The sequence below is a fragment of the Lepidochelys olivacea genome (genome assembly GCF_965140295.1).
Source record: "Lepidochelys olivacea isolate rLepOli2 genome assembly, chromosome: 11".
Taxonomy (NCBI): domain Eukaryota; kingdom Metazoa; phylum Chordata; order Testudines; family Cheloniidae; genus Lepidochelys; species Lepidochelys olivacea.
In genome coordinates, this window is record NC_140421.1 from 59,095,303 (window position 1) to 59,116,667 (window position 21,365).

Below are 21,365 nucleotides of genomic sequence, written 5' to 3' on the forward strand. Positions count from 1 at the left end.
CTCCCTCAAGGCATCTCTAATCCTTGCAGCCCTGTGCTGGGCCCCTCTAATAGCCCAGCTCTCTGGCTGTTCAAATTCAGCCTCCAAGTGTTGAACCTCCAAGTTCCATGCCTGAGTGAATCTTTCACCCTTCCCTTCACAAATGTTATGGCGGGTGCAGCTTCCTGAACAGGACTGTGTTACGAAAGATGCGTGCATCATGCACCTTTCTGGGCCAGCCTGCGTTAATGTCAGTGAAACGCCCACAGTGATCCACAAGCGCCTGGAGAGCCATAGAGAAATACCCCTTCCGATTAACGTGCTCGGAGGCTAGGTGGGCTGGTGCCAGAATTGGAATATGTGTCCCATCTATTGCCCCTCCGCAGTTAGGGAAACCCATTTGTGCAAAACCAGCCACAATGTCATGCATGTTACCCGGAGTCACAGTTCTTCTGAGCAGGATGTGATTAATGGCCCTGCAAACTTGCATCAACACGATTCCAACGGTCGACTTCCCCACTCCAAACTGGTTAGCGACTGATCAGTAGCTGTCTGGAGTTGCCAGCTTCCAGATTGCAATAGCCACCTGCTTCTCCGCTGTCAGAGCAGCTCTCAATCTCGTGTCCTTGCGCTGCAGGGTGGGGGCGAGCTCCTCACACAGTCCTATGAAAGTGGCTTTTCTCATCTGAAAATTCTGCAGCCACTGCTCGTCATCCCAGACTTGCATGATGATGTGATCCCACCACTCAGTGCTTGTTTCCCGAGCCCAAAAGCGGCGTTCCACAGTGGTGAACATGTTCGTGAATGCCACAAGCAAACTCATGTCATTTTGCGTTACTCGAGTCAATATCATCATCGGAGTCTTCACTGTCACTTTGGATCTTAAGGAATAACTCAACTGCCAAACGTGACATGCTGGCAAGACTCGTCAGCATACTCCTCAGCAGTTCGGGCTCCATTCCCGCAGACCGAAAAGGAAGACAAGAGCACACAGTACAAAAACCGTTGAAAGATGGCGCCAAATGTGGACAGAAGCACAGGGAATACTGGGATGTGAACCGATGCATCACGGGGCATTGGGACAGGACCCAGAATGCCCCACACTCCCCGCCCCCTTCCCACAAGCCACAGCGCCAGGAAGGGAAGAGGAGCTGTGTGGGATAGCTGTCCATAATGCACCACTCCCAATGCTGCTGCAAGTGCCGCAAATGTGGCCCCACCAGTGCACTTGCAGCTGTCAGTGTGGACAGACTGCAGCGCTTTCCCTACTGCGCTCTCCGAAGGCGGGTTTAACTCACAGCGCTCTACATCTGCAAGTGTAGCCATGCCCTTAGTAAAATTATGGGAAATCTGGAAAACAAACAAAGGGCTGGAACAGGAAGAAAGGGAGGTAGGGGGAAGGGAATGTTACTGCTTGAAAGACTGGAAAATGGAAAATGCTTCCTTCCCATTTGTTTTCTTATAAATGTATAATACAGTCTGGAATAGGGATTTTGTGAGTGATCAAGCTCTTATTCCCTATGGCCAAGCCCTTGTTATAATTAAATTCTCCTCTACCAAAACACTTATTTGTATGTATATATGTATTTTGTAGGACTTGTTTTGAAATGTAAAGTCCAGTTCTGTCCCCTACTGAAATCAGAGGCAAATGACTGCAGTGGAAGCAGGATTAGACCATTAGGACTGGTCTACACTGAAAACTTACATCAGCATAGCTGCGTCTCAAGTTAGTTAAACTGACCTAACTCCTGGTATAGACTGTGCTAAGTGGATGAAAGAATTCTTCTGTCGACCTAGCTACTGCCTCTCAGCCCTGGTCTACACTAGGCCTGTAGGTCGAATTTAGCAGCGTTAAATCGATTTAATCCTGCACCCGTCCACACAATGAAGCCCTTTATTTCGACTTAAAGGGCTCTTAAAATCGATTTCCTTACTCCACCCCTGACAAGTGGATTAGCGCTTAAATCGACATTGCTGGCTCGAATTTGGGGTACTGTGGACACAATTCGATGGTATTGGCCTCCGGGAGCTATCCCAGAGTGCTCCATTCTGACCGCTCTGGACAGCACTCTCAACTCAGATGCACTGGCCAGGTAGACAGGAAAAGAACCGCAAACTTTTGAATCTCATTTCCTGTTTGGCCAGCGTGGCAAGCTGCAGGTGACCATGCAGAGCTCATCAGCACAGGTGACCATGATGGAGTCCCAGAATCGCAAAAGAGCTCCAGCATGGACCGAACGGGAGGTACGGGATCTGATCGCTGTTTGGGGAGAGGAATCCGTGCTATCAGAACTCTGTTCCAGTTTTCGAAATGCCAAAACCTTTGTGAAAATCTCCCAGGGCATGAAGGACAGAGGCCATAACAGGGACCCGAAGCAGTGCCGCGTGAAACTGAAGGAGCTGAGGCAAGCCTACCAGAAAACCAGAGAGGTGAACAGCCGCTCTGGGTCAGAGTCCCAAACATGCCGCTTCTATGATGAGCTGCATGCAATTTTAGGGGGTTCAGCCACCACTACCCCAGCCGTGTTGTTTGACTCCTTCAATGGAGATGGAGGCAATACGGAAGTAGGTTTTGGGGACGAAGAAGATGATGAGGAGGTTGTAGATAGCTCACAGCAAGCAAGCGGAGAAACCGGTTTTCCCGACAGCCAGGAACTGTTTCTCACCCTAGACCTGGAGCCAGTACCCCCCCGAACCCACCCAAGGCTGCCTCCTGGACCCAGCAGGCGGAGAAGGGACCTCTGGTGAGTGTACCTTTTAAAATGCTATACATGGTTTAAAAGCAAGCATGTGAAAGGATTACTTTGCCCTGGCATTTGCGGTTCTCCTAGATGTAGTCCTAAAGCCTTTGCAAAAGGTTTCTGGGGAGGGCAGCCTTATTTCGTCCTTCATGGTAGGACACTTTACCACTCCAGGCCAGTAACACGTACTCGGGAATCACTGTAGAACAAAGCATTGCAGTGTATGTTTGCTGGCATTCAACCAAAATCCGTTCTTTATCTCTCTGTGTTATCCTCAGGAGAGTGAGATATAATTCATGGTCACCTGGTTGAAATAGAGTGCTTTTCTTCAGGGGACACTCAGAGGAGCCCATTCCTGCTGGGCTGTTTGCCTGTGGCTAAACAGAAATGTTCCCCGCTGTTAGCCACAGGGAGGGGGGAAGGTTGAGGGGGTAGTCACGCGGTGGGAGGAGGCAAAATGCGACCTTGTAACGAAAGCACATGTGCTATGTATGTAATGTTAACAGCAAGGTTTACCCTGAAAGAGTGTAGCGACTGTTTTATAAAATGTCTCTTTTTAAATACCGCTGTCCCTTTTTTTTTCTCCACCAGCTGCATGTGTTTCAATGATCACAGGATCTTCTCCTTCCCAGAGGCTAGTGAAGCTTAGAAAGAAAAAAAAACGCACTCGCGATGAAATGTTCTCCGAGCTCATGCTGTCCTCCCACACTGACAGAGCACAGACGAATGCGTGGAGGCAAATAATGTCAGAGTGCAGGAAAGCACAAAATGACCGGGAGGAGAGGTGGAGGGCTGAAGAGAGTAAGTGGCGGGCTGAAGACAGGACTGAAGCTCAAATGTGGCGGCAGCGTGATGAGAGGAGGCAGGATTCAATGCTGAGGCTGCTGCAGGACCAAACCAGTATGCTCCAGTGTATGGTTGAGCTGCAGCAAAGGCAGCTGGAGCACAGACTGCCACTGCTGCCCCTCTGTAACCAACCGCCCTCCTCCCCAAGTTCCATAGCATCCACACCCAGACGCCCAAGAACGCGGTGGGGGGGCCTCCGGCCAACCAGCCACTCCACCACAGAGGATTGCCCAAAAAAAAGAAGGCTGTCATTCAATAAATTTTAAAGTTGTAAACTTTTAAAGTGCTGTGCTTAATGTGCTGTGTGGCATTTTCCTTCCCTCCTCCACCACCCCTCCTGGGATACCTTGGTAGTCATCTCCCTATTTGTGTGATGAATGAATAACGAATGCATGACTGTGAAGCAGCAATGACTTTATTGCCTCTGCAAGCAATGATTAAAGGGAGGATGGGAGGGTGGTTAGCTTACAGGGAAGTAGAGTGAACCAAGGGGCGGGAGGTTTCATCAAGGAGAAACAAACAGAACTTTCACAGCGTAGCCTGGCCAGTCATGAAACTGGTTTTCAAAGCTTCTCTGATGCGTACCGCGCCCTCCTGTGCTCTTCTAACCGCCCTGGTGTCTGGCTGTGCGTAACCAGCAGCTAGGCGATATGCCTCAGCCTCCCACCCCGCCATAAACGTCTCCCCCTTACTCTCACAGATATTGTGGAGCACACAGCAATCAGTAATAACAGTGGGAATATTGGTTTCGCTGAGGTCTAAGCGAGTCAGTAAACTGCGCCAGCGCGCCTTTAAACGTCCAAATGCACATTCTACCACCATTCTGCACTTGCTCAGCCTGTAGTTGAACAGCTCCTGACCACTGTCCAGGCTGCCTGTGTACGGCTTCATGAGCCATGGCATTAAGGGGTAGGCTGGGTCCCCAAGGATACATATAGGCATTTCAACATCCCCAACAGTTATTTTCTGGTCTGGGAAGAAAGTCCCTTCCTGCAGCTTTTGAAACAGACCAGAGTTCCTGAAGATGCGAGCATCATGCACCTTTCCCGGCCATCCCACGTTGATGTTGGTGAAACGTCCCTTGTGATCCACCAGAGCTTGCAGCACTATCGAAAAGTACCCCTTGCGGTTTATGTACTCGGTGGCTTGGTGCTCCGGTGCCAAGATAGGGATATGGGTTCCGTCTATAGCCCCACCACAGTTAGGGAATCCCATTGCAGCAAAGCCATCCACTATGACCTGCACATTTCCCAGGGTCACTACCCTTGATATCAGCAGATCTTTGATTGCGTGAGCTACTTGCATCACAGCAGCCCCCACAGTAGATTTGCCCACTCCAAATTGATTCCCAACTGACCGGTAGCTGTCTGGCGTTGCAAGCTTCCACAGGGCTATCGCCACTCGCTTCTCAACTGTGAGGGCTGCTCTCATCTTGGTATTCATGCGCTTCAGGGCAGGGGAAAGCAAGTCACAAAGTTCCATGAAAGTGCCCCTACGCATGCGAAAGTTTCGCAGCCACTGGGAATCGTCCCAGACCTGCAACACTATGCAGTCCCACCAGTCTGTGCTTGTTTCCCGAGCCCAGAATCGGCGTTCCACAGCATGAACCTGCCCCATTAGCACCATGATGCATGCATTGTTAGGGCCCATGCTTTCAGAGAAATCTGTGTCCATGTCCTGATCACTCACGGGACCGCGCTGACGTCGCCTCCTCGCCCGGTATTGCGTTGCCATGTTCTGGTGCTGCATATACTGCTGGATAATGCGTGTGGTGGTTAATGTGCTCCTAATTGCCAAAGTGAGCTGAGCGGCCTCCATGCTTGCCTTGGTATGGCGTCCGCACAGAAAAAAGGCGCGGAACGATTGTCTGCCGTTGCTCTGATGGAGGGAGGGGCGACTGACGACACGGCTTACAGGGTTGGCTTCAGGGAGCTAAAATCAACAAAGGGTGTGCCTGTACATCAAGGAGTATTTCAGGCAGGACTGCACGGAGGGTTCCAATAAGAAATGGTGCACCTAAGTTATTGTCCTTATTGGAACAAGAAGGTTAGCCTGGCCTCTGATTAATACATGGCTAGATTTACCTCGCTGCACCTTCTCTGTGAGTGACTGCAGTGTGATCTAGACGGGGAGGAGGCAAATGAGTACAAAACAAATCTGGTCTATTTCTTGTTCTGACCCACTCCATCTATCTTTTACATCTTTGGCTGGCAGCAGACGGTGCAGAAGGACTGCATGCCATCCACATCTCATGGCTGCTCGGCAGAAGATGGTACAGTACGACTGCTAGCCATCTTCATCTCTTGCCTGCCTGGCATAAGATGGTACAATACGACTGCTAGCAATCCTCATCTCTTGCCTGCCTGGCAGAAGATGGTACAGTACGACTGCTAGCAGTCCGTATCGCCTGCCCGCTCACCATAAGACGGTTCAATAGGACTGCAGGACTAAAGAGAATGACCTGGTCAAGTCACTCCAAATTTAGTCCCTGCACCCATGTCTGCCCAGGCGCTCCCAGCCGACGTGGCCAGGAACACCTCGGACACGACGAGGACGACTACCAATCGTATTGCACCGTCTGCTGCCAGAAGGCAATGGGTCGCTGCTACTGTGCAGCAAAGCCGTACCGCGTCTGCCAGCACCCAGGAGACATAGGGTGACAGTTACCTGAGCTGGCTCCATGCTTGCCGTGGTATGGCGTCTGCACAGGTAACTCATGAAAAAAGGCGCGAAATGATTGTCTGCCCTTGCTTTCACGGAGGGAGGGAGAGAATGGGGGCCTGACGACACGTACCCAGAACCACCCGCGACAATGTTTTAGCCCCATCAGAGTGCTCCATTGTGAGTGCTCTGGACAGCATTCTCAGATGCCCGATTGTTTGCCATTGCTCTGACGCTGGGAGGGGCGCTTACAGGGTTGGCTTCAGGGAACTAAAATCAACAAAGGGGGTGGCTTTACATCAAGGAGTATTTCAGGCAGGACTTCACGGAGGGTTCCAATAAGAAATGGTGCACCTAAGTTATTGTCCTTATTGGAACAAGAAGGTTAGCCTGGCCTCTGATTGATACATGGCTAGATTTACCTCGCTGCACCTTCTCTGTAAGTGACTGCAGTGTGATCTAGAAGAATGAGTCCCCTAGACAGGGGAGGGGGGGAAGCAAATGAGTACAAAACAAATCTGGTCTATTTCTTGTTTTGATCCACTCCATCTATCTTTTACATCTTTGGCTGGCAGCAGACGGTGCAAAAGGACTGCATGCCATCCACATCTCATGGCTGCTCGGCAGAAGATGGTACAGTACGACTGCTAGCAGTCCGTATCGCCTGCCCGCTCACCATAAGACGGTTCAATAGGACTGACTGCAGGACTAAAGAGAATGACCTGGTCAAGTCACTCCAAATTTAGTCCCTGCGCCCATGTCTGCCCAGGTGCTCCTGATCGACCTCACAGAGGCGACCAGGAGCACCTCAGACATGACGATGACGGCTACCAGTCGTACTGTACCGTCTGCTGCCACAAGGCAAGGGGTTGCTGCTACTGTGTAGCAATGCCGTACCGCGTCTGCCAGCACCCAGGAGACATAGGGTGACGGTTACCTGAGCGGGCTCCATGCTTGCCGTGGTATGGCGTCTGCACAGGTAACTCAGGAAAAAAGGCGCGAAATGATTGTCTGCCCTTGCTTTCACGGGGGGAGGGAGGGAACGGGGGCCTGACAATATGTACCCAGAACCACCCGCAACAATGTTTTAGCCCCATCAGGCATTGGGATCTCAACCCAGAATTCCAATGGGCAGCGGAGACTGCGGGAACTGTGGGATAGCTACCCACAGTGCAACGCTCCGGAAGTCGACGCTTGCCTCGGTACTGTGGAAGCGCTCCGCCGAGTTAATGCACTTAATGCACTTAGAGCATTTTCTGTGGGGACACACACACTCGAATATATAAAACCGATTTCTAAAAAACCGACTTCTATAAATTTGACCTAATTTCGTAGTGTAGACATACCCTCAGGGAGGTGAATTACCTACAGTGATGGGAGAACCCCTCCTGTCGCTGTAGTGAGTGTCTACACTGAAGCTTTACAGCGGCCCTGCCTGTAGCGTTTGAAATGTAGACATAGCCTTCAAACTCCCATCCCTCTTTCAGTCCTGTGTTGTTTGTGTGTGCAATTATGGTCTGTTTTAATTAAGTGGATGTGTAAATGAAAGAGCACCACTGGCATCTGTAACCACAGGCATATTCCATTCCTAGGCTGAGATTTTCAAAGCAGATTTGGAGATTTAGCCACACAGCCACCATTAATTTTAATGGGAGTTATATGGCTAAATCCCCTCACTGGCTTTGGAGAGCTCAGCCATGGAGTACTTTTCAGCTGTGCCTCCGAGCATTTCCAAGATGCATCAGCTTATTAAGACTGGATTTTGTAGATTATGGAACCCTATTTTGGCAAAAACAAAGACCACTGCTGACCAACCAAATATGAGCAATTGAATATGCCCTAGATATACCCTGTGTTTAAAGCTTTGAAGATGCATGGCAACAATTAATTTGATGCAAAAGATGGAGATTGGGGATCATTCCTCCATCTGTCTATATCCATACTGGCCATTCTTAGGGTATTAAACAGCAGATGTAGGTCATCAAATGAGCTATAGAATATATTGTAGCACATTTTTAAAGCTAATTTGGGTGATGCGCAGCAGAAGTTGTTGGTGAGAGTGTGTGTGAGATCATTCAGGAAGCCTTAAGTCCAACCCAGTTTCCCATCCTGCCCGCGGGATGTCATCGAGACTGTTCACCTGCTTAAAGTTATGCTCATGTGTAAGTCTTTGCAGGTTCTGCCCTCTAGTGAGAAGTCATCACTAAACCTGTAAATTAATCTTTTTCTTAATGTTTCTCCTCTTCACAGAGACTATTCTCATCTGAATAGAGATGGCAGAAATCAGTTCTCCTGCAAATATCAAGGAAAAGGTAGGCTCGAATAATTAGTACAGTGCAATCTGTATAATCCTAAACTATATTTACATATTTATTGCTCCCCTGATCCTGCACATATCTATTCAACATGCTTAACTTTACCATAAATTGACTTCATACATAAAGTTAAGCACAGACACAAGTGTTTGTAGGGTCAGGTCTTAATGTTGGCTGAAGAAAAATATCTTTATTTTTCTGTGAGAAAGCAATATTTGTGATTTAGATTTCTGTTATTCCCATACATGACATCACACCCTCGAAAACTCCCTTACTGCCATATGAAGGGATACCATTCCCTTGAAAATCATGTTTCTGTTTTAAAGTGATGTTCCTACTATAGTTACAGCCAATGTCTAAAGTTACGATGATTAAGAAGTTAGCAAAAAAAATTTTTTCCTGTTTATCAGTTTGTACATTTGACAGTGCTGTGTATGTATAAGTCAATTTCACTGTTTCTTCTGCTTAGTGGTAGATTCTCACTAGTCCTGCACCCCTTTGTAAGGGACCAAGGACCATAAGGTACATCAGGTTTCAGAGTAACAGCCGTGTTAGTCTGTATTTGCAAAAAGAAAAGGAGTACTTGTGGCCCTTAGAGACTAACCAATTTATTTAAGCATAAGCTTTCGTGAGCTACAGCTCACTTCATCGGCTGCATACTGTGGAAAGTACAGAAGACGTTTTTATACACACAAACCATGAAAAAATGGGTGATTATCACTACAAAAGGTTTTCTCTCCCCCCACGCCACTCTCCTGCTGGTAATAGCTTATGTAAAGTGATCACTCTCCTTACAATGTGTATGATAACTGGGGGGGGGTATTGGGGAGGGGAGAGAAGACCTGGATTTGTGCTGGAAATGGCCCACCTTGATTATCATACACATTGTAAGGAGAGTGATCACTTTACATAAGCTATTACCAGCAGGAGAGTGGGGTGGGGGGAGAGAAAACCTTTTGTAGTGATAATCACCCATTTTTTCATTGTTTGTGTGTATAAAAACGTCTTCTGTACTTTCCACAGTATGCATCCAATGAAGTGAGCTGTAGCTCACGAAAGCTTATGCTCAAATAAATTGGTTAGTCTCTAAGGTGCCACAGGTACTCCTTTTCTTTTTATAAGGTACATCATTACTCTCTTGCATGGGTTATCTGTACACATGTTTCAGCACTGCAGGGGAAGACGGCTCAGAGCTGCTACTCACATCTCTCCTCCACCACAGATGGGCAGGAAGAGGCAGGACTGGATAGAGTCCTGTCTCTGTTCCCCACAATGTGTGATGGGTGGAAATGATGTATGCTGTGCCTGGTATAAACTCAGGACAGGACACTTCCTACATGTAGCACAGAGAAGACCAGGAGACAGTCTGACTCTCGGAGTCACAGTCTTCATCTGGGATAGCATAATTACACACTGCCACAGGTCAGGTCATAAAGTGAGGATCTAGCCCATAGTCAGTCAGTTTCTTTTTTTACTTAGAAGGACTTAGCCAATACCAATAGGAAAGCAGGAAAAAAATACAGAATTTTTTTAAAATGCTGCAAGAGAAACTAGATTTTTTTGAAATTAATCATTTTGAAAAAGTTCAGATTGGCAGTGCCCCTTTAATATCAGAATATTTTGGGGGATACTATTTGGAAAAGTGAGGTGGAGCTTTAAATTGGGGAAGTGCAGAAAGGGCCAAATTGTGGCCTGATTTATACCCTGTGTGTAGTTTCATTAAGACAAATCTGGCTTTCTGTGACACAGGTTCAAGTCAGGAATAAGTGCATGTTAAAGTCAGTAGTGTACATTGCTGTCAGGTAAATACTCCAGGCATATACAGGTGACTTCAGGTATACAACTAAATACAGGTGTCAGTGATAGCAGCATTAAGCCTGTTGCCTCCACATGAGTTGCACAAGGTCTAAAGAAGGGCAGAGCTTGGCTCAAAAAGTAGTTTGAAAGAAGCCAGAATAAAGGGGACAATGCAACAATGAAGAATACGCACAAGCCCCATCATATCATAAGACACAGCTGTGGCCCATTGCATACCCTTCAGGCTGGTGAGAATGTGAAGTCACTCTCTTATCCTTGAGGTTGCCAAAGGAAAGAGAGAGAATATAAATTTGAGAGTTTGGATTCCTGGATGAGCATTTTTTTCCAGCTGATGTAAAATGATTTGTTTATCACAGGAAAAGTTTGTCCTAGGTTCAGTTCTGCAATTCAACAATTTGGTTGAACCAGCAATAGGAAAAAGTGATATGACACCAGAAATGCATGGAACCATGGTACTGTAAATGCAGCTGTCCCACAAAGTGGTAGAGAGTTCAGGAATAATATAAACTGTGCAACAGAGAGAAGAAATAGGAATCTGGAGCAAGTAATCATCTGTTTAGGTATATTGCCATTTTATCTCAGCATTCACAAATAGAGTAATCAGCGTTTCATTCAAGTAATACACCTCACTTGCAGGTAACTTAGACATTGCCTTTAGTTTCTAAAGGCTTGATGAACCAGGACAACTGCTGATCCTAAAGTCTTTCTGAGTGAGCTATTACAGATTATCAATGAGAGAGCCTGATGAATAGTCACACAGTAACTCATGCCCACTATATGTCAATGGAGCTTGTGAATAAACAGCATATGCAGTGTTGGCTTAGATTTGGTATAGAAGAGAGAATGAGTTCCTGATGAGTGTTCTCCCCTTTTCTAGCACTTTGTCTTCCCCTTTCTGTTTTCTTCTCTTCAAATATGTTTCCTTTCCTTTATATTGAACCTCTTTGCGTTATAGCCCCCAATGGGGAATCATTAGTTTTCTGATGTGCACAGTTTGTGGGTCTGTTTTTTCAGAATTCATGTTTTCCTTAATTCATATTTATTGGTTGGTGGAACACTCATCATACTCGAGAATTTGCATGTCAATATGAATGTGTATTTCAATGAATGAGTGCCTTCCTTAGACCTTGATAGTCTGAAGTACTCAGTGTTTAATGCCTTTGTCAATGGAAAATTGTGTCAGTAAATCCCATCTCTTCGTGCCGGGCAACTTACAGTAATTCCAAGTACCCAGTTCAGTGAATCAATCGAGAAGTTATGATCATTTACCATGTGACTTAAATTTCAACTCGTTGGTTCCTGTTTTGCCTTAAATTAAGAATGAAGAAGTATAGCATTGGAAGAAACAAAAGAAGAACTCTCACTGACTCTAGATATCTGCTACTCCAGATAAGGCACTATATGTTGGGTGTATCAAGTGGTTTTTGTTTGGTTGTTTGTTTTTTCAAAATCATTGCTTGTATATTTGTACAGATTTTTAAAGCAAGAAAATTACTGGATCAATACATTACATTAAATAGTTACTTTTTTATATCTGTTTTTCCGTTATCATTCACTGTTACTAAATCCTCATGCCAAGGGAAAACTAGGTTAACAGCAGTTGCATCTTATTGCTTGTTTCTACTATGGAAGATAAAATTTAATGACCCCCTAAATGATGGCCATGATACATCTCATTTTGCTGAAAATACACCAAGCAAATTCAGCTGTTTCTATCAGACAATTCTAAAGGCATATCTAGGTTGTCATTCAATAAGATATTGGAAATCTGAGCAAAGAAAAAACAAATTTGCCTGGCTGACTTGATTTTAATTTTATTCACAAATATAGTTTTAAGAAATAAATTGGATCACCAGTTGTATGCACCAGAGGATGTGGATATAAGAAACTATTATACATCTTTAGTGCAATCTAATAAAAAAAACCAAGGTCATACCCCTTTCCCACTTAGAAAACTAAAATTCATCAAGCAAGAAGCAGTCATAAACACCCACTGCAGCAGGATAAATGTGATGAGTCTGATATTTATTTTTTGTTGGGTATTTTATGCGTAACTGAAGAAAACTAAAACAATAATGATTTATTTAATCTCCTATCCTGAGCTTTGGGCACCCTTTGCCATTAATTATGTTAAAAAATTATGAAAATAGTTACAAAACCTAAACAGCAGTGCATTTCCCTCCCCATTCTTCCTTCCCACCCCATCTCTGGTAGATCATAGTATGTATCCAAGCCCTGATCCTGTGAAAATTCACATGAAGTCAAAGAGACTATGTGCACACACAGACTTACTCTTGTGTGTAACTTTTTGCAGGCTTGTGGCTAAGCTCTCCATGCTTTACATTTCATTCCCCACAACCAAAATATAGTCCAAAACCCATGAGTTTTAGCAGTAGTGGGTTTAAAAATGGTTAATCCAAATGGTGTCTATCCGCCTGAAGAGTGCTGTCTCCATAACCAGTCACTAATTTCTTCTAGGAAATACCATCTTTATTGCCATTTTACAAGTTGTTTGAAGACTAAGACCAAAATTTTCAAAGCAAGGTACCTAAAGTAAGGCTATTAAATACATATGGGCTCCTAAAGATGATAATCAGGGCCTGATTTTCAGAGTTCTGAGTGAATGTTACCATTGCTGAGATACACTGTGATATTTCTGTAAATAATTCCTACTGTTTCAGCCAAAATAGTTTGTACATTTAGTCTGTTACACATCTTATTGTATAACATTTTTTCCTGAGAGATTTGCGTAAGCATTGGCCTGCAAAGCCAGGCAGCCTAATGAAAATTTGCATAACTAGTGAAGACTGCTGCAGTTGTGCTATTCCAAAGCTGTTCTGATTTAATTAATCACATTTGGGGCAAACTGGGCCAAAATCAGCTCTGTCTCATTGCTTTAACTCCATATTAATTCCTTAGTGGAGAATTATTATACTCACACTCACACTAAAGCAAAGTGCACTGCCAATGAACCCCTCTTGAAGAAACAGACGCTCGGTTTCTGGGGTGACGGAGCCCCCTGAGCAGGAAGGAATGAGAACAGAAGGTACAACTGAATGTGTAGTGTGTTCATATGGTACTACCACAGCATGGGTCAGTGGAGGTGCTCAAGGTGGGTTTAATCGAGGGGAAGTTTGCAGAGGACCATTATACTTGACAGGGACTCACTTTGTTCTTGATCTGAAATAGTCAGGATTATTTAACCTTCAGGGCATGCTCCAGGGCCCACCTTTTCTTCCTGTTGCTCCCGGTAGCTGAAGAGGTTAGCGCAAGATGGATGCAGTTGTTCCTGGGGAATGGAGGTTTTGGTGAGGCAAAATATCTCTTGTGGGGTTGTGTTGAGGGTAGAGTTTTGCTGACGTTTTTCTGAGGGTTTGGTCACAGTTTAGTTTTGATTGTTTTGTCATTTAAAATATCAGAGGCATCCACAGTACCAAACAGGTGTGTCTGTGTGATAAATCACAACAAATAAATGTATTTAGATACATTTGCTGGTATTTAAAACGTAACAAGAATGTGAACAAAGGGCTGTGAGATGGCAGGGGTGGAAGAGAGCTCATCACAAGTGAAAGTGGTAAGAGAAGTGTTTAGAGTGAAACCAGCCTTTGAAAAGTTAGACAGTTTTCATTTTCATATTTCACTGTGGTTTTTTAAGACCTAACTTAGCATCTGTTTCATGTGCTTCTGTTGATTTCAATGGGCTTCATCCAAAGTCATTGAAGTCAATGAAAAGACTTTCAGTTATGTTACTGGGCTTTGGATCAGGCTTTGTGTTCAATGATGCTGAAGAATCAGGCCTTTAAAAAGTGTGTATATATAGATTTCCATCCTTAGAGTGACCCAGTTTTACTGAGAAAGTCCTTTTCTTTTTCACCTGAAATGTCCCAATGTTTCATTCCATTCATCCAAATGTTTGGTTTTATCATAAACCCAAAATATTTGTTGAAGACCTATTGCTGTGTGAAGCAGAATTTGCTCAGTATTTACCAGAAACAAACAATCCAGTGTCACGAGTGTGATGAACAGTTTTTTTGAGTGAAGAAAAATGTCAAATGAGTATGGACGCTATCAAAGCTTTTCTTTTGTTGATAAACTCATTCATATACTTAAGCTGCTGGAAAAGTCCTCTACCCTGAGAAATGTGCACGTTGCTTTAGGGTCAGATGCTAGCTGCCGCAGCACCTGCACATTTCTGTTTAATTTGACTTTTGTAGGAGTAATCCGTGACCTTAAAAATGGTTGCTATAAAAGTGTTATCATATCCTGCACCATGGCTAAAATGCCTGGACTCTGGAATCCAATAGAACTCTGCAGGGGTCCACACTAGAATATCCCACTGCAAAAACTGGGGCGTTCGTCTGAACCGCACAGCCTTGTCACTGGCATGGCATTAAATAAATATGGAAGACAGATGCCTCTGTACTCTCAGATACCCATATTTTAAAAATTAGTTCAGCTCATATCTAGGAGAATCTATTGAGTTTAATTTTATATCTAAAGTGAAAAAAAAATCCAGTATTAATTTTAGCACTGTTCAATGGGGTTGAGACAAAGTTGGTTGTTAACTGGCTTGTTAGTTATCAAGATCAGGCATATATCAGGATGGTAAGTGAACACTTTAAATTAATTGACCATAGTAGTAACTTTCCTCATGGGAATTGTAGCAGCTATGTACAGAGGTTTCACAACAGCAGTGAAGTATGAGCTTTCAGCTAAGTAGTTTAATTTGTCATTTTGTCAGGAGTGTATAAACTAACTCAGCGAACCCCAGAGATGTTACTTATTCATCAAAAACTTCCTCTTTGGGGAAGATGCCATGAGGGAGGGGGTAGAAAAGAGAGAAGAAAACAGGCAGTAATTACTGCCTAATGCTTGTTAACAGCAGTATTGTTAAAGTTACCTGGAGACCAGTCGAGACTTGACAGGAACCCAAAGGATCCAAATGAATAAATGAAAATGTCCGCATTGGTTTCTGGTGGAGACATGGACATTTACTGCTACTAGACTGCTTTCACTGCTAGTTTATGCTATATTTATGTATTTGCAAGATTGGATTATTGGGATAGCCTTATGAGAAATGCATCTTGTTTCCATGAGGTTCTTAGGTGGACAGAAGCCATGTATGGCCAAATTTTCAGTGTCCTCCAGCCCTTTGTGGGCATGTCTCACTCATCAAAGTTAACAGTTGTTCTGTACCTACTTTAAAATAAATCAGTTTACTATTCTTTCAGTTGATTCAGGATTGTCTTCAGAAGGATTTCCCATATTTAAAAAAAATCCTATGAAAAACAATTAAATTTGTCTGACAAGATTTGTTCTTTATAAAACTGGGGTAGAAATTAGCTACCTTGAAGGGTCTTGCTAACATTTTCCCCCTTTTCTGAATTTTGTCGCCACATCTGCTCTTTGCTGGTTGTTGGCACATCCCCAGTAATCCCTGAATTAGGGTTCAGTTCTGCATATTACTTAGTGTGCACAAACCCCTGTGCCTTCATGGACCATCATTTACTTGGTCCCTGGTTCTGTAAAACCTTTAAACATGTGCTTCAGTCTCATTGACTTCAATGTGACTTAAGCACATGTCTAAAGTTAAGCACATGCTTAAAGCCCAAAGTCAACAACGCACATAAACATGCTTAACTCTGAGCATGTATTTAAGTCTATACAACAAAGCACTTAAACCAACAGGACTTAAACACTTGCTTACAGTTAAGCATGCGGTTAAGTGCTTTGCTGAATCAGGGTCTTAAATGGGACTGTGTATGGATCCAGGGGTCTGTCTGTGTGCATTCACTTGTAGGACTCGGGGTTTGTATTTTATGTTTTGATTGTTTTTAGGGGAGTGGTTTAAACTGAAACACAGAGTAGTTAGCTCTTGCAGCATAATCTCAAGGTTCGCAAACTCAGGCTCCTTCAAACCAATGTGGAAATCTGCTCTGTGTCTAGGCCCCAAATGTACAAATGTAGCTACTGTCAGCGAGAGCATCCCAGCTGATCTCATCTGCCAAGATGGAACACGTTAATTGTCAATGGTTCAGCAAGTTTGTTAACTAACCCTTTAATGCCCTAGACTGCCTGTTCTGCAACCACATGATGACATGGAATCATTAAAAATATTTGAAGTCCTTACATCTAGACCAGATAAAGACAGATGATTATGAAATTAAAGACTGCTGAATAGTGCATAAGCACAAAGGTGCCAAATTAAGATAGCAGGGTCGACTGTAAATTTGGCATTTCCTAACTTATGAGTGCTTTACTTTGCAACCTGAATAATGTTCTTGTAGTGCAGTGGTTTTGTTCGGTATGTTAAGGACCATTATAAAGAGGATAGTGATCAATTGTTTTCCATGTCCACTGCAGATAGGACAATAAGTAATGGGGTTAATCTACAGCCAGAGAGATTTAGGTTAGGTGTTAGGAAAAACTTTCTAATTATAAAGATAGTTAAGGACTGGAACAGGCCTCCAAGGAAGGTTGTGGAACCCCTGTCATTGGAGTTTTTACAAACAGGTTTTGACAAACACTTGTCAGAGATTGTCTAGGTTTACATGGTCCTGCATGAGCATGGACTGTATGAGCAAGGTCCATTCCAGCTCTACATATCTATGATTCTGTGGTGATTCATGGAGTCATTACAAATATTTGACTTTCTGTTAGTCTTACTTTTAATATTTTTTCATCTTATGGTTGGGTTCTGTTGAATAGGAAAATATTCTGAGTTCTCTCAAATAAAACAAGGACATACCAGCATTAATATAGACTAACTGTAAATGTTTGTTTTTGTAGACTCTCAGGTATTAATGCTATTTCAGTGCTTATGAAACAAGCTATTTCCAATTTCTTGTACCAATTTTTATCCTGTGTTTCAGTGACAAGTATAATAAAATTAATTTACTATGCTTATTGATGTGAAATCATATAAAAAATAGTTTCAAACTATTCTGTCCCTTGCTACACATGTATGTCATAGGACAAGATCCCAGCGCCAGGCATGAAAGTGTTTTGTTTCAATTTAAAACTCTTGAGTTGACCCAGTCTATTATAATCCAATGAGAATGTGGTCACACTTGAGACACATCTGCTTGCTGACAGAAAACAGATCGTAAAAATGACAACTAAATTATGGAATGTCAGTGATGCAAGAGTATTAGACTGCGAAGAGCATTTCTTTCCCCCAAAAAATTCACACAGTGCTGTCTTCATTAACATAAAGGTATGAGTGGTACAGCAGCTGAATCAAATCATACCCAGATGAGAGTGGGATTCTTAAATCGCTTTAAGCAGATCATTGTGAAAATTGTAACCCAAACATCATTATTATGTACAAAATCTGTTAAAAAACAATGTAGGTTGTGAAGCCAAGCATTCAAAAGTTAAGAAATGCCAGATTTCTGGCTGCCCATGCAACCCTGGTGCTTCCATGCTGTGCAATGTATGAGACACTGGGTTCTATGAAAAAAAAGCAAGTGATCATGTAATTAAAAACTAGCGTAATGCATACGCACATGGAGGCCAAATTAAGATGATGGGGCAACTGTAAATTTGGCATTTCCTAACTTTTGAGTGCATTACTTTGCAACCTGAATATTGTTCTTGCAGCATAGTGTTTTTGTCTTTAATTTCCTAGGGGTTTTTTAAAGAAAAAGATGACACTCAAATTTCAGTATGTATAGCTGTAAAAGCCCATCATGGATCATTATACCCTGAAGCTTCAGCATAGACTTTACCACTTGAGCTACAGGACTAACTACATTAGCTGGCATCAGGAAAAGGCTATTATCCCAGGGTGGTAGATAGACTACTGACACCATATGCAGGGTCCAGGGTGGGTAGGGGAGCCCAGCTTGGCTCTCTTCTCTCCTGGGAAGTTGGCTGGGGACTGCTGCCCCATATGGTCCCCCTGAGAGGGGGATGGGATGCTGGGGCCATGTGCCAAGTCTAGGGGTATGGTCCCAGGAGGGAGAGTCTGGCCTGGCTCAGCCCGGGCGAGCTGTCTTCCTGCTTTGGTAGCAACCCAGTGTTCCCAGTGTAGCAGGTGGTGCTGCTGCTGCTTTGGCAGTGACATGGGCTGTGTTCTTTAGAATGGACATGATCAGCTATTATTTTGGCAGGCTGAGGAACACAAGTGAGAGAAGGGAAATAGCAGGTTTTAATACCACACTATAGGGATCACCTCCCTTCCCCCCCACCCAGTGCATTGACCCTCTTCATAACTCTGTAAGATGAGGGAAAGTGGCACATACAACATGACTTCTTATGTAGTACTCATTAGTACAGAAGAAGAGACTAATAAACAAGTGGATCCTTTTTTTTTAACCGAGTTGATAGAATTGGACCACCCTAGATGGAACAATACAAGAGAGGAGGAGAATAGAACCACCTCATGGGGAAAGGGTGAGAAAAAGGAAAAGGTAGAACGAGGCTCAGGGGAGAAGAGCAGCCCAAGCTTCCAAAAGTTGGACAGTCCTGAGATCCTGCACCTCAGAAAGGGCATGGGGAGGAGCTCAGGGTCAGTTCATGGGACTTGGAGAACCAGAAGCTTTGGGGAAGGAGTGGGATCAACAACAGGGCTGACCCCAAGACAGAGGGGAAGGAAATGAGGCACGTGGGCCTACAAGTTGTACAATGGTGTGAAGATCCGTGGACTGAGACCAAATTATGGGGACATTCCTTGTGATTTCTGTGGGTCAAGGATGGAAGGACCCAGAAAGGAGATCCTACAAGACTTCCCTGGGACAAACAGGAATGTAGAGAGTCAAGTGCTTCCTACAACAAGGGGAGGGTATGAGGGAAAAAAATGCTCTTGGGTAGGGGGAGGAGTGTGACAGAGTGCTGAGACCTAACAGATGCGATTGTCACTCTGTGTATCACTCATAAGCCTAGAATATCTGTTGGGTCCGTGTGCAGTGATGGAAACAACTACAAGCATGGCTGAGAGCATTTTGGGGGCAGAATATCACCAGCTTGAATCATCACTGATGATTCCGATGGAATGTTGAAGTCCAAAGGTTCTGTGGCAGTTGGAATGTGACAGTTGATCAGAGAAGGTGGGAAGCTACATAATAGAGGTGGTCATGCCTCCGGCAAGGTTGCAGCTCTGTACACAAACCTTGGGGAACATGTATAAACAGCGTCATTGCTTACGACAACACAGCGCATGGAAACAAGAGAGAGCCCTCCATTTTTGGCTTTTTTTTACAGACATGATTTTACCAATTACACCCATGCAACAGCATGTGCTTTTAGTTACTAATCCAAAAAGAAGGTGTAAACAGATCTAAGATTCATTCCCCTAGAGGGCAGGCTAGTAATGAGTGTCAGATAATGCTTATGCTGCAATAAGGCAATAATCAATGAATGCAGGATTTCTCAATAAAATAGCTCAGAAAACTGATTGGGAACTGTCATAAATATAAAGGGAAGGGTAAACCCCTTTGAAATCCCTCCTGGCCAGGGGAAAGCTCCTCTCACCTGTAAAGGGTTAAGAAGCTAAAGGTAACCTCGCTGGCACCTGACCAAAATGACCAATGAGGAGACAAGATACTTTCAAAAGCTGGGAGGAGGGAGAGAAACAAAGGGTCTGTGTGTCAGTCTATAGTCTGTCTTTGTCGGGGATAGGCCAGGAATGGAGTCTTAGAACTTTTAGTAAGTAATCTAGCTAGGTATGTGTTACATTATGATTTCTTTAAATGGCTGAGAAAAGAATTGTGCTGAATAGAATAACTATTTCTGTCTGTGTATTTTTTTTGTAACTTAAGGTTTTGCCTAGAGGGGTTCTCTATGTTTTTGAATCTAATTACCCTGTAAGATATCTACCATCCTGATTTTACAGGGGGGATTTCTTTATTTCTATTTACTTCTATTTTTATTAAAAGTCTTCTTGTAAGAAAACTGAATGCTTTTTCATTGTTCTCAGATCCAAGGGTTTGGGTCTGTGGTCACCTATGCAAATTGGTGAGGCTTTTTATCCAACATTTCCCAGGAAAGGGGGGGTGCAAGTGTTGGGAGGATTGTTCATTGTTCTTAAGATCCAAGGGTCTGGGTCTGTAGTCACCTAGGCAAAGTGGTGAGGCTTTTTACCAAACCTTGTCCAGGAAGTGGGGTGCAGGGTTTTGGGAAGTATTTTGGGGGGAAAGACGCGTCCAAACAGCTCTTCCCCAGTAACCAGTATTAGTTTGGTGGTGGTAGCGGCCAGTCCAAGGACAACAGGTGGAATATTTTGTATCTTGGGGAAGTTTTGACCTAAGCTGGTAAAGATAAGCTTAGGAGGTTTTTCATGCAGGTCCCCACATCTGTACCCTAGAGTTCAGAGTGGGGGAGGAACCTTGACAGGAACAATCAGATTTTTTTGGATCTGATCCCTCTCTTTCTGAAAATGCTGCCAGTGGCCTACGTTAGTTTGTTTTTCTGAGTTTTTATATTTAAATGCCCAATAAAGCTTGAGTAGCATAAAGAAGAGACATATGCAATGTGTTCGACATAATTTTTATTTGCTTTCAGCTATGTTGTGTGGAAATAAGAAATTAAAACATCAAGATGGTTTCCAGTGGAAATATTGTATTCAAAATCCAATAGAAGAGATTCTTAGTGTAAATTGGACCTGAAGTCAATGGAGTAATACCACTTTACATAGGTTGAGGGTTCCATTGACTTCAGTAGAGTGCAGCAGGGATGTATTTGGCCCACCATGTCATTGTTTCAAATACCAATAGTAAGATATTTAATACTAAAAGTTTTCAAATCTTTGCTCTCAAGACTGCATTTATTATGAGTGACAAATCAGAGGACAAGCTTTATACATTCTCTTCGTTTTAGCATATGACTTTTTATATTAATTAGAATACTTTGCAACCATCCAAGGATCCCAATGCACATTACAAATGTGACTTAACAGACCTTTGCCACGCCCCTATGCAAGGTAGGTCTGTATTTTAAACTCATTTTATAAATGGGTAAACCAGAGGACAGAGAAACTGTGTGACTTGTTCAAAGTCACACAGTG

The 21,365-nt window shown here is 43.7% G+C and overlaps 1 protein-coding gene across 2 annotated transcripts in view; it reads left to right on the plus strand.

Moving 5' to 3' along the window:
* The window catches only part of SPATS2L (spermatogenesis associated serine rich 2 like), a 145,821-nt gene that overhangs the window by 68,922 nt on the left and 55,534 nt on the right, over window positions 1-21,365 (plus strand). For both annotated transcript variants that reach the window (XM_084644128.1, XM_084644129.1), the window contains one exon: window positions 8,478-8,539. In XM_084644128.1, coding sequence (XP_084500254.1) covers window positions 8,501-8,539 — 39 coding nt within the window. In that variant the 5' untranslated portion in view covers window positions 8,478-8,500. The remainder of the gene's footprint in view (window positions 1-8,477; window positions 8,540-21,365) is intronic.